General features: G+C 39.3%; 1 protein-coding gene across 1 annotated transcript in view; it reads right to left on the reverse strand.

Moving 5' to 3' along the window:
• Positions 1-5910: 5910 nt before the first annotated feature.
• The window catches only part of map1b (microtubule-associated protein 1B), a 78678-nt gene continuing 70778 nt past the window's right edge, over positions 5911-13810 (reverse strand). The window contains exon 7 of the mRNA XM_052019479.1: positions 5911-11990. Within this exon, the coding sequence (XP_051875439.1) occupies positions 11835-11990 (156 nt within the window). The 3' untranslated portion in view covers positions 5911-11834. The remainder of the gene's footprint in view (positions 11991-13810) is intronic.

Raw genomic sequence — 13810 nt, forward strand, 5'->3', positions numbered from 1 at the left:
GAGAAGGGGTGGAGCAAGAGCTGGCAAGTGATAGGTGGATCCGGGTGAGGAGCAATGGGCAGATGGAAGAATTGAAATAGCGACAGAGGCTGAGAGCTGATAGGTGGAGGCAACAAAGGGCTGCCGATGATGGAATCTGATAGGAAAGGAAGGTGGAGCATTGAACCAAGTAAGGGAGGTGGGGTGGGCAGATGGGAACATTGGGGGCAGGATGCTGACTGGACGTCTGTGAGCAGTGGTCTTCCGCAGGGGTCACTGCTGGGACTTCTGTGATAAAATGATTTGGATGGATTAGCTGTCTGAATGAATTGGCTGTCTGGATTAGCTATAAGGAGAGGTTGGACAAACCTGGATTGTTTTCTCCGGAGTGTCAGAGATCAAGAGGGCAACCTGATAGAAATATATAAAATTATGAGAGACAGATAGGGTAGATAGAGTCTCCTTCCCAGGGTGGAAATGTCAATTAGTAAAGGGCATAGATTTAAAGTGAGAGGGATAAAATTTAAAGGAGATTTATGAGGCAAGTTTGTTTTTTTTTTACACACAGAGAGTGGTAGGTGCCAGGGGAGGTGGTGGAAGCAGATACAATAGCAGTGTTTTAGACAGGCCCGTGAACAGGCAGGGGATGGAGGGATATAGACCACGTGCAGGCAGATGGAATGAATTTAAATAGGCATGTTCGGCACAGATATCATGGGCCAAAGAGACTGTTCCTGTACTGTTCTGTGTTCTAATCTTTGCACATGGTTTTGTTAACAATCCAGAGATTTTCACCTTTGAGGTTTTTCAATTTTGCCCCAAACTGCTCATTATCCCTCAGCAAAATCTCCTCCTTCATCCTTCCTTAGTGCCTATGTGGACTCTGGCAACTGGATCCTCTCCTCCAAGTTCTCTCCAGCCTGGAAGACATATCCTTAACCCTGACACCAGGCAAGTAACTCAGCCTTCAGGACTCCTATTCTTGGCAGCAGGTAACAGTGCACATTCCCCTAACGTTGCAATACCATTACACTTCTCTTTTCTTGCCCCCTCTTGAATGGCCCCTGTGCCAGAGTGCAATGGGTAGTTTGCACATCCTCCCTGAAATCCCCAACCTTGTCCAAACAGGAGCAAGAACTTCACCACTGTTAGGAGTAAGGTTAAGGCACCTCCTAAACTACTCTGTGTCCCTCTGCCTACTATTTGCAGTTACACAATCCTGTACATGATCACTGATCAACTTTAAAGTAACTAATCTTAAGGGAATATGCCCAGGTAACTCCTCCATTTCCTAATGTGTCACTAATGAAGCTCAGACTCCAGCTCATCAACCCTGAACTAAAGTTCCTTCAACTGCTGATATGGTCACTGTGAATCACAAATAGGTTGCACCAGTTCCCACATGTTAACACTACAATATATCACCTGCCTAGCCATCTGTTCTATTTAGTTAATTGGACTGGTTTTAATTACTTTAAATGTGCACTCCTTTAATATACTAATTTGCCCTGATTTAAATCTCTTAGCCAATCAGAAGAGACTGGGAAAACATACCCACCAATCACCTACCCATTTCCTGTGACACCACATTTTGGCACTGGCAACCAGAAACAAAACCGTGATTGTGCCTGTGGCTCCCACTCCCACTCAACTCACCTACCTGACCAGCACCAGTAGCACACTATCCAACCACAGGCCAGTGTTGAGAAGTTCCCTCAGATCCTTTTCATCCATCAAAACCAATGAGACCACTACACTATGGGAGGGGGAACCCCCCCCCCCCCCGCCCCCCAAATTAATGGATTTTAATTGAAAAGGTTATAATTGCAATGGGGATCCCCTCTGAAGATACTTTGTCTACCTCCACACCTGAAACTATAGGTTCCAGCTAAAAATTCCAAACTGACTTTAGCTGTTTAAATTAGCTTACACTGCTTCTAAAATCATAATTAGTTCTAAAGCAGGATTCAAAGTAAACTTAAAGTGAAGATGTTGTTTAAAAATATGATGCCATTGAGGACATGTTTGTACTGTGGTCTCATCAGGCCTTTTAATTAATATCTTTTGGAATAAAAATATTATGCTTGAGGAGGAGAAGTTAGAGTTTTCAAAAAATTGTTAGTAGCAGGTCAGGGCACAGATCCTGCTAAATACATTTCATAAATCTTAAATCTGCTACATCTTTAGAATGAGAAAATTTCTTGGTTAACTTCCAACAAACATTACATTTATATTTTAGATCTAAAACCTAATATTTACATTCCTCCAAAAGAGTGATTTTTTTTAATAAGTGATGATTTATTTTCTGAGATCCATGAAAAAGAACTTGATTTGCAAAGTGCCTTGCAGTTTTTCCTGAGCAAGTCAACGTGCTTCAAAGGCAATTTCATGCTAATTGCAAGGCTCTACGTAAATGATTGAACAGGATCATAATAAAAATGAAGATGCAGTTGATGTATTCTTGCACATTTCACACCAAGGAAGACTTTTTGATTTGTGATTCTTTGGTAACTTTAAATAGTGAATTAAACCAGATAAATAAAATAAGGAGAATATTGAGATATGAAACTGCAGATGCTGGAACCTGGAGCAATAAACTGCTGGAAGAACTCAGTGGATCAAATAGCATCCATGGAGGTTACGGACAATCAATGTTTTGGGTCGAGATCCTGCATCAAGATTGAGATGTAGAGGGAAGATCGCCAGCATATAGGCGTGAGAGGGAGGGGGTGAGACAGAGAATGGTGATATGTGGAACTCTGTGTGTGTGTGTGTGTGTGTGTGTGTGTGTGTGTGTGTGTGTGTGTGTGTCTGGGGGAGGGGTATGCTGATAGGCAGACGGAGTCAGGTGGGGCAGGGGAAGTGTTGAAACAGAGGCTGATAGGTGGAAACAGATAAACAGGTAAGGGAGAGCTAATGGGCAGATGGAACCAGATAGGGGCGAAGAAGAGGGGATAGGAAAGGTGAACCAAGGGTGAAGAAACCCAGGTAGATGGGTATATGGATGATGGGCAGATGAAACCAGGTGATGGGAGGGTAACAACTGTAGGTAACGGGGTGTAGAGGGATAGAAAAATTGAACGAAGTGAGAAAGAACTCTGATGGACTGGTGGAAGCGAGAAACACAGGAGACGTGAGTTACCTGAAATTGGAAAATTCAATGTTCATACCATTGGGCTGTACGCTACCCAAGGGGGTTATGATGTGTTATTCTAGTTTGCATTTGGTCTCACTGCAGTGGAGAAGGTTGAAGACAGTCTGGATGGTGTGGGAATGGGGAGTAGAAATGACATGCAACCGGAAGCTCAAGATGGCCGTTGTGGACAGAGCAAGCTATGTATCTGATGGCTAAGTCATGTTGAACATGCTATAGCCCTAAAGATTCAACAGTGAATTCAATAATGTCAGATAACCAACCTTTCAAGTTTATTTCAGAACTAGCTCTGAGGAAATGTCATCAACCTGCAATGATACCTCAGTTTTTCTCTCCAGGATTTGCCTGACTTGCTGGGTATTTCCAGTATTCCCTTTTATTTCAGATTTCCAGTAATTTCAGTGTATTGTATCTCATAATCCCAGCACATTTTTCTCTTGCTCTTCAGTTCTCATTCATCTGCTTCTGATAGAACAGCATCAATTGACTTTTATATTAGGAGTCCTGATGCAGGGTCTCGACCCAAAACGTCGATAATCCCACTGAGTTCCTCCAGCGGTTTGTTTTTTGCTCTATATCACCATTTAGTCACTCTTGGGTCCACCCTACCACAGACATACCTTTTTGTTCTCACCACTCTTCCTCAAATTAATTCTGATTTCTAACTTTAGTTTCATGCAAGGTCATTGATTTGAAACTTTGCCTCAGTTGCTCTCTCCACTATTCTGCCTGACTTTATGATTATCTCCAGCATGTTCTATTTATGTCATATTTCCAGAATCTGCAGTTGTTTGGTTTTTGATCATTTATAAATTGTAGTTGTATAATGCAAACTAAAAGTGGTATGTGAAAATGTAAAGTTCAGTTTGTTAGAAATGAAACAAAACAAACGCCACATTATAAAATGATATATTTTTCCCTTCCCTTACACTGTGACTTATGGTTTAAACAGTTAAAGCTGGTAAAGGCAAGAGTGGGACCCAAGCTCTAAACGAAGCTAATTGCTGATACTGTAACAGCTACTATTGTTAGTGTTATAGTGCAAATTATAATATATATTGGATAAGATAAAGGTGCAAGTGAAACATTGTGTGATTTGTGCAAAATGGCATTACAAGAGCCATCTCCAGTAATTTATAATGCAGTCATAAAATCAAATTCTTTCCTTTTCACCAAATATTAGTTCAAAAAGACATCAAAATGAAATCTCATATCCTTAGAGCAGTTTTTGAATTTTGAAATGTCTTTACCGGAAACAAATTTGCAAAGTCACTCAGCGGTTAAGAGGACTAGAACTATACTCACTGGAATTTTGGTCAACTCACATGGTAATATCTATGAAACATATAAAATGCTTATGAGGCTTGATAGGGTAGATACTGAGCTGATGTTTCTTCTGGTTAATGTGTCTAGAAAAGTCTCTAAGTAGGAGACTGGCCATTTAGGACAAAGATGAGTAGAAATTCTTTTTCATTAGGACAAAGATGAGTAGAAATTCTTTTTCATCCAGTGTATCTTTGGAATTCTCTACCCAAAAGGCTGTTGGGGCTCAATTGCAATGTTCAAAGCAGAGATTTGGGGAATTTGTACATTTGGGGAATGAAGGATTATGGGATTAGTACAGGAAAGTGCAGCTAAGAGATCAGCAATGATAATGTCAAAGCCGACATGAGGGCTCAGATAGCTGACTCCTGCTTCCATTTCTTATGTTAAGCAAGATATTGCCACATACCTTTGCATGAACTTTAAATACTTCTTTAATTAGATTGCTTATAGGTGCCTGAACAACCTCTGGGCCTCAGGGTTACATCTTACCTGAAAGATAGATGCCACACTCCAGTCCCCCCCTCCTGGACTGTGTCAATGTAAGATTATGTCCTCAAATCCTGTAGAGTAGTTTGGTGCCACACCTTTCTGACTAAGAAGCAAGAGTACTATCAAATGAACCAAGTTAGCATATTAATTGGGAACTGGTGCACTCACTTATCATTACCCCCTTAACAAAGTATCTCAGATCACCATAGACTATTGGAATTATATTCTCATGAGTGAGTTGTAAAAGATTAGCATATTTTGTTTCGTCTTCATGTCATGGTTGCATCTTTAAAAGCCACACCCTGTCCTTGACAGCTATGCATTATAGATTATAATATAGTTCATTTTAATGATTTAATTACTTCCAAAGGATATTAAAGGAATAAATTACAGTAGCATGTTTGGTTTCATATGGTCTGATTACATTCCATTGAACATAGGGAGTTATTCAACTCATTGAATTAATGATGGTTCTTTGGTCCAACATTCCAAATGCTAATCCCACCTTTATACTACTGAAAGCGTCTCTGCTTCAATATTTATGCACTATCCTTCCAAATGAAGCTAAGGTCTCTTCATTAATTTTCCTCTGAGCTAAGCATTTAGCTTCTACTTACAGAAATCCCTCTTTCCATTCTGACAGCTTTAAGTTAATGTCCTTGTCACTGATTCTTCAAACAGAGGAAGATAACTTTCCCTATTTGCTCTAGGAAAATACATTTCTTAACCGTCCCTGCTCCTGTGGAAATAGTCCCAGTATCACCAGCCTCTGCTTGTAGCTGTTGCTTCTCATCTCTGCTGTAGTTGATAGTTTTAATGTCAAAAACTGCATACAGGGCCCAACAATGTGCATGACCTTGCAGAAATATATAATAATTGTAACAGCCATTAGGAAATGCAATTTCTCACCATTTATTGATGGGGGGGGGTGAAATAATCACAACTCAACTGTCATATTTCATTTTATTGTGGATTTTAATTTAATTGTTCCCTTTACATCAAATACTCCAGTGGCAGGGGATATTGCACACAATATCTGAAAAGCACTACATAATACTTTCACTGAAAACTAAGTTCTACATTAGATATGACTGGATAGAATTTTGCAGGATTATAAGACATAAATACCATACACAGCTGCAGTTTGACACATAAAACATTATTCAGATAATGGGAGGATTGAGTTGCTGCTCAGCCAGCTGTAAGACTGGTGCTTTGCATTTCTGGAAGATAAAACTGCATGCAAGTGTTAAAGCAGATTCTTTATGTTCGCAGTCCATCTTTTTTTAGTCATCAGCAGAATCGTCGTGAATTAAGGATGAGAGTAGTTTTGGACAGTCACAATGTTGGTTGCAGTCACTTACCCGGGCGTTAGGCATTAACAGTTTTTGGTCACTATTACGTTGTAATGTCACAAACATCCCATAAACAGCATCACTTTGTAAATCAGCTGAAGTATCATCAGGTCACAGCTATGCAGTGTGTCATCACACATATAATTTAATGTGTCAAACATTTACAATGAGTTTTGTTTTAAAAAAACACTCAAAATCCCAAACACCCATTCATTCTAAAATCTAAAAGTGAGCAAATTCCCTCACCACAGTTGCTATGCCAATTTTATTAATGCACTCATATTTTTCTTCTTATTAAAACGAACTTCACAACACAAACCCTTTTCATCCACAGAGTATCATAATGGGCATATATATGTGGTAAGGTGGGAATGAATTGCATTGCAACCTTTAAATCAGCAAGTGGATTATGAACAATTGTTTCACCGGAATCCAGTACGTTAGTTTAGAATACGGTATATAAATCTGGAAGAAAATTAACCATGGCAATATCAGTGGATTGTCTATTTCAAAAAAAGGTTGGTTGTTGGAATGTAACATGTTCAAACCCACTTAGTAATCGCAATTCACATGCCTTGTTCTCTGATCCTCAAGGCTCCTGAAAACCATCAGAAGTAAGCAATCATTTTCACCTTACTGATATTGTGAGTTTGAAGGCTTTTAAAAATAGCACACAGAAAAAGAAAATGTACATTACATTGCCAAATTCAGATTCAGCTTAACATGTTCCATAAAATCTACCATGGAGATTCAGTGCTTGCCACAGCACAGTTTTACTTCTTATCAAATTCCTTCACTGTTGATATTTACTATTACTAAGATGCAATCTCACAATTACACAATTGATTTTCCAACTCAGTAAAATGACCCTTTTTTGTCTTCAGGAAATGTAAACATGAAACAGGAAACTAACAGGGGTGCAGTCATCAAATGCAACTTGTGTATTTTTTTCTATGAAAAGCATCCTCTGATCATTTAGTGTTTACCACTCTTCTGTATCAGCTACCCCACTCTAGTTACAGCAGTTGACATTTCTACCAAGAACAGGTTTTGATATCTTTTTTTCAGATGAGGCTGGAAAACATATCACATTATGTCAGGTGAAATTAAATGAGAAAACGAGGGCAGCAGGGACAAGATCTGGGGAAAGGTACAACAATGCATTTGGAGAACTGCACCACTCGTCAGAAAATGTGTACCATTAGGAAAAGCTACACACCAGCTTGTGCATAATATGCAATTGGATCTGGGCAAATAACATGCCTCTTCAACCAGTACTATTCAAAGGAACTTGAAGCAAGTCTCCACAAACATTTTCTACAGGGACACCAATAAAACAGCATGCCACATGCACATTCTCACAGTACGCACCCTATGATAGCACAACTAACTGCTCACGGTTTAATTATGGATTCATAGAAGTAGCGGGAAAGGCAATTTATCTGAAACAGTCATAACAAATTCTTTCACATAAATGTAAATGAGAACAGTTTCTCTAATTGCAACCATTGATTCTGGACTAGGATCATACAGCACTTTAGGCCAGTCAGCCCATTGTGGCTGTGCAGCTTTGAAAAAGCTATTCTTTTAGAAAAGGATCTTAAAAAAATAAATTGCTTTTTTGATGTTACAATTAGTAATTTTGTAGTCAGAAAGCTATAGGTTATAATGGAATTAAATCTTGAAAAATATTCTTATTCCAACTTGTTTGAACACTACTAAGTTACTAGTGTCAAGAAACCAGAGGATTCAAAATCAGTGTTGACACTTTTCAGATTAGTCTGTCTTCACAGTGGTGCTAAGGATGTTCTCCTGTGTTAAGAACCATTTTGACAATTTTCTTAAAGCTTTAGAATTCAGCAGTTATTTTAAAATTTGTGAATAATTGTTACTGTGTCTGCGTAATGAGCACAAGGGTAGAAAGCAGATAAAAGGGGCCTTTATAGCGCTATAAGATGCTGAACATTCCCTCCATACTATCCCTCTCTTATCGCCACCATTGCTCCTCAGCCCTTCCAGCTCTCCACCTACTATCTGCTCCTAACCTATATTAAATTATTCCTGACCTAGTTGATAGGAGACATGCAAGAGTGGCCCGGTGCATCATTCATTGATTATTTTTTAAAGTTTTGTTCAGCACAAATATCAAAGGCTTCTCTTGTTCTCCATGTCCTAACAGCATTGGTTGTCTAGAAGCTGAATCCTCTTACCCTGTAGTGCAGTGAACTAGAGAAACATGACCCAGCAACATCACTCAGTTTCTAGCACCAGCAGCTTCAAGCAGTGCAAAGAAGCCAATTATAAAGTACATGACATTTTAAATTTCTATTATAATTAGGGTGAGGCTATCCTTTAAAAGTACAGTTTTGAATTTAGTTATCATTAAACTATACAGTTACAAAACAAATGTCTTTAGTCTATTTAAAATTACTGTTGGTATTAATTATAAGCTAAAATGAAAAGGGTGTTTTAAATAGCAAAAACAAATAATTTAAAACCATGTGTTCAGTAATGCTTCTCAAATAACCTATCTGGAGCAATATCTGCAAATAAAATACTACAACTACTAAACTTTATAATACATATGTAATATTGCAAAAGTTCAGTTGTCTGAAGCAACGCAACGAAATTTGATTCTGATGAAGCCTGTCCACATTAGGAAAGCTGTGTACAAAAACAGTGCAAACATAACCATGCTTTCATTTTCTGTTAAAACTAATTTGCATCACACTTCTGTTCACAAAGTATTTAAAAATAAAATAATCAGCTTTCTTTAAAAAAAACATACTATACAAAAATGAGGTCATATCTGTGGGAAAGCAGCTGGTTAAGTTGTATATCTGGCAAAGTTACAATCAGTGGGGTCAAATGGCATCTAATTCTCGACTAAGGCTCGTTAACTAGATCCAACAGTGGATATTTTTTTGACCACAATAGAGAACAAAGATAAATTAGATGTAATGCATCACCCAAAAGTCAATGACTTTTCACTAACCTCATGCATTGATCAATTGTTACATGTCATCGCAATAATCCCATAATGTAAAAAGAGTAAGGATCCACTTCTGTAAATGGCAAGCTCTACAGGAATTCTGGCTGCTGGTGCACTGCACCATAGTATGAGTGCCTTCTACCATTGCTGAAGGCCATAATGTTTGAATCCAATCAAAAATCTCAACAAAGCATCAATAAATATGAATGATGCATGATACCAGTTTCAATTCAATACAATTTCTGATGCTGCAGGTTCAGCTAGAGGTGGAACTATGCATTTGTACAGCACAGAAACCGCTGTCATATTTGGTATAAAAGAAAAATACATACTCATCACCAAGATTTACATGGTATTCTACTCCCAGTCAAAAGGGGTTTTAACTGGAAAACTCCAAGCCTTGAAAAAGTAAGCATACAAGAATTAATCAAGACAATCAGAAAATAATGGGTTTCAGATTATCATTAACGCCACACATTCACACTTTGTAACTTGGGCTGTTACACTGCGCTACCACATATCAGATTAAAATGGAATTAATGTATTTCGTTTGAATGTTAGTCACTTGTTGACTTCAATTTTTCATAAAACTAATTTCCCCAAATTCAATAAACAAAATATATTTCCTAAAATATACACCAAATACATTCTTAAAACAAAAATATAGCATTCAAAAATATACATGAGGTCGCTTACTGGGTTTTCTATGAAAGGTTCACGAGAAGGAAGTAAATCATGACTTTACAGAGAAGATATTTGCATTCATCTTAGTTCCCTAAATGGCTTATGTGGACTCCAATCATTCGCCTGAAAAAATTGCTGATAAACTACTAAAAACATTTGAAATAACTTTGATTTGAAATAGCAGTCAATTGTCTAGCACTTTAGTCTTTAGCTAGTTAATCCTTATCATTAAATTAACACAAACACACACACACATTTCAATTTATGTTAAAGCTACAACTCTTCCGATATTTCCAACAGCTATATCCTCAACCCAATTATTCCAATTCTGTTCACCACAGGTCTGGTGCACCTATATCAGTAGATAAAACTTATATTCTGGATATGGGCTTCAAAATAAAATAACTAAAGTGTTATAATTTATAAATGCTTTGCTGGTACAACACATTGTAAAAGATACATAAATTGTCTTTCCACTGTTGGATCTTTATCAAATGTGAATTAAAACAGAATTAATTCAAATTTGAGCTGTACATTATTAACAGAATTACACCAGTGACTGCACAATACCAGACCTATACAAACTTGGATGTAGTACTGTTAAAGGAAAGCTATACAGGTTACAAATAAGGCTCGAGAAAGATAATGTTCAGAACTATAAATGATCAATAGTTCAGCCAGTTACAAAAAACAACACCCTTTCTAAGTCAACATAATGCACCCAACCAGTGAACCTTTACTTGGCTATTTTTGGATGTAAAATAGAAATTAAATAATTTAAACAGAATGGAGGCTACTTACTAATAATATGTCACATAACCAAAACAAACAAATAAAACTTTCTGCACATTTGTAGTGATCTTTTTTTCTTTCCATATCCAATTCCACCTGTTCCTTTGCTTGTTATAAACAATAACCTTTGAAATCAAAAAAGTGTACATCATATTTGAACATCTTCTATGACTGGTCTCAAGGAAATCCATGTTGTCGCTTACAAGTACGGACACATTCACACGCACACAAATCACAGCACTTCTCAAACTACCGTCCTACGCTGGCCTTCACTGTCTGTTGTTTGCCTCATACACTTCCCATTTAAAAAAAGTGCAACCTAGATCACATTACATTCAAGTCACTGTCTAAGGCAAAATGACTAGTATGTGTACTCCCAACTCCTTTGGTCTCTGCTTAAGTATATTAGCTGTCATTGTTTTAAAGCATGCAGTTTTATCAAGGCTTAATGGCAATATGCCATGTTCATATGCAGAATTAAATTTATCAAGAAGCTGGTACACAGGGAACATGCCTTAGTTAAATATTTCTGCATTTTTTATGGGAGGGGATTGGCTGGTTACGTGAATAGGGTTCAAAATACTTGTGAGTCCAGTATACGTATGTGAAAGACAGTGTTTCCATGTGGAGTTCAGAGTATTATACTGCCTGGCCTCAGCATTATGGTCATCAAAAAGCTAAATCTCACACTTTAAAACTACTGCTGTTAGAGATGGTGATTATTTTTTGCCATGGAAAAGTTTGCCCACTTTCAATTTTTTCCTGAACAAAATAAGTCTGAACCAATATCAACCACACCACAATTGCAACGGATTCAGAGTGTGACAGATCCAAGTATTTTAAACCCTGCAATTTTTTTTTGTAAGAATAAGAAAATTTTGCCTCAGCATAGGAACTAAATAGTCTGGAAAGTGTTACACCCTAGTGACCTGTATAACAAATCTATCGTACAGTATTCAGCAGACATTTAGTTACATCTGCTTTCCTCTTTTGTTTTAAATTTCCATTTGAGTGCTTCCCCTTAAACAACTGGCTGAATGTTCTGGTTCTGTGGGACTCCCAGTTACAGTTCAATCTTGCATGCAGGGAACGATTCATCTTGCATGACCACAGTGCTGCTGCTTGCCAATACCATGATGTTGAGGTCCTGTTGCTTCTCGTGAGTTTGCTGGTACCATTCCCGCATGACTTCTGAGTCATGGGTTGGAATCAGGGTAACCTGTAATCCAGCACAAAACAACGGTGAACCTTTTCCATCCAGCTGTACATTATTCTGTATGAGATGAAAAACACAATGAAGCTGGAGGAACTCAGCAGGCCAGGCGACATTCGTGGAGAAAAGCAGGCAGTCAACGTTCAGGTCAGGATCCTTCTTCAGGAAAAGGGGAAGCCCAGTATATAGCAGGGAAAAGCAGAGCAGTGATAAGTGGACAAAGGAGGAGAGGCGGGGTGGGCACAGGGTGGTGATAGGTAGATGCAGGTAAGAGATAATGATAGGCAGGTGCAGGGGAGGAGGGGAGAGCAGATCTACAGGGGGATGGTCAAAGGGGAGGAGGAAAAAGGGAGATAGAAAAAAGAGAGATAGGGTAGGAAAGGGAAGAACAGACATGATTGGGGGCAGATGTGGGGATTACTTATAGTGGGAGAATTCAATGTTCATGCCGTTAGGCTGCAAGGTTCCAAGATGGGAAATGAGGTGCTGTTCCTCCAGTTTGCGCTTGCAATTCTCCTGGCGGTGGAGGAGGCCGAGGACTGACATATCAGTGGTAGTGTGGGAGGGGGAGTTGAAGTGACCAGCAATGGGGAGATGGAGATCGCAGTTACGGACAGAGCGCAGGTGTTCTGCCAAATGGTCACCTAGTCTGTGTTTGGTCTCACCAATGTGGAGGAGGCCACACTTGGAGCACCGAATGCAGTAGATGATATTAAGGGAGGTGCAGGTAAATCTCTGTCTCCCATCCCACTCCCACCCCGGCAACTTTCCACTGCCCCCGTCATAGGTGCAACACCTGCCCCTACACCACCTCCATCCAGGGACCCAAACAGTCCTTTCAGGTGAGACAAAGAAGTTCCCCGTTCATGCAAGTGAGTGCTGATCCTTTACAAAAGGAGAGATCAACCAGTTCCTGTTTGGGCCAGAGATCATGTCTTAAAGAAGACAGTTGAAATGCCTCTTAATATAAGCTAATAAAAGCACCATCTGACTTGTGGTTTTATGGTGCTTTTTTTTTGCAGAAAACATCCCAAGGCAGTACCCAGGGGCTATTCTCAAATAAAATGTTGTAACTACCCACATATAAAAAAACTAATAATTTGCAACAGTTCCTGCCTTGTACCAGTTGTGGAGTTGCCCAATGTACAAGGTAGAACATTGAACAGAGGAAACTACCTGGAATTGATTGGAAGTACCAGAGCTAGTCTTCCTGATTAAGGGAAGGTAGTTCCTTGGGGTTGAAGGTGACTTGCTTTCACTTCAGTTCATGGGATGAGGAGTGGAAGATGCTCATGTGTGACTTTCATTATAGGAGGTGGCTGTTACACACCATCTACCATGCAGGTTTGACAGAGCAAAGTTTTCTTGGTCAAATGGTAAGGAGGTCCAAGACACTTGAGGCCAGGCTCCGCTGCACGGACGTTAACAAACACACGGATCTGCATGAGGGGCTGCCCAACACAAGATCAGACACATGTTCCTGCCCACTATCATATCCTTAGCCCAACTCCTTCACCCACCTTCTCTCAAATCCCCTCTTTTCCTTCATCTACCCCATCTTGAATCCCCTCTCTTCCAGTAACTACCACCCCTTACCTCCTCTCTCATTCTCCCACCCCCATTTCCTTCATGTTCACTCTTTGCCACTCAGCTCTTTCTCTCTTCCCTTCTCCATAGTCCCCTACCTTATTCCCTTCCTCCCTCTCCTTCCACCACTCCTTCCTATACAATCTCCGCCTTATTCCTCCCACCCTACTGCATGCCCTCTCTCCATCTCATCTCCTGTGCTCTCTTCCACTGTCCAGCCCTGAGGAGCCTCTGAAAAT

The sequence above is a fragment of the Pristis pectinata genome, chromosome 7 (assembly GCF_009764475.1).
Source record: "Pristis pectinata isolate sPriPec2 chromosome 7, sPriPec2.1.pri, whole genome shotgun sequence".
NCBI lineage: Eukaryota > Metazoa > Chordata > Chondrichthyes > Rhinopristiformes > Pristidae > Pristis > Pristis pectinata.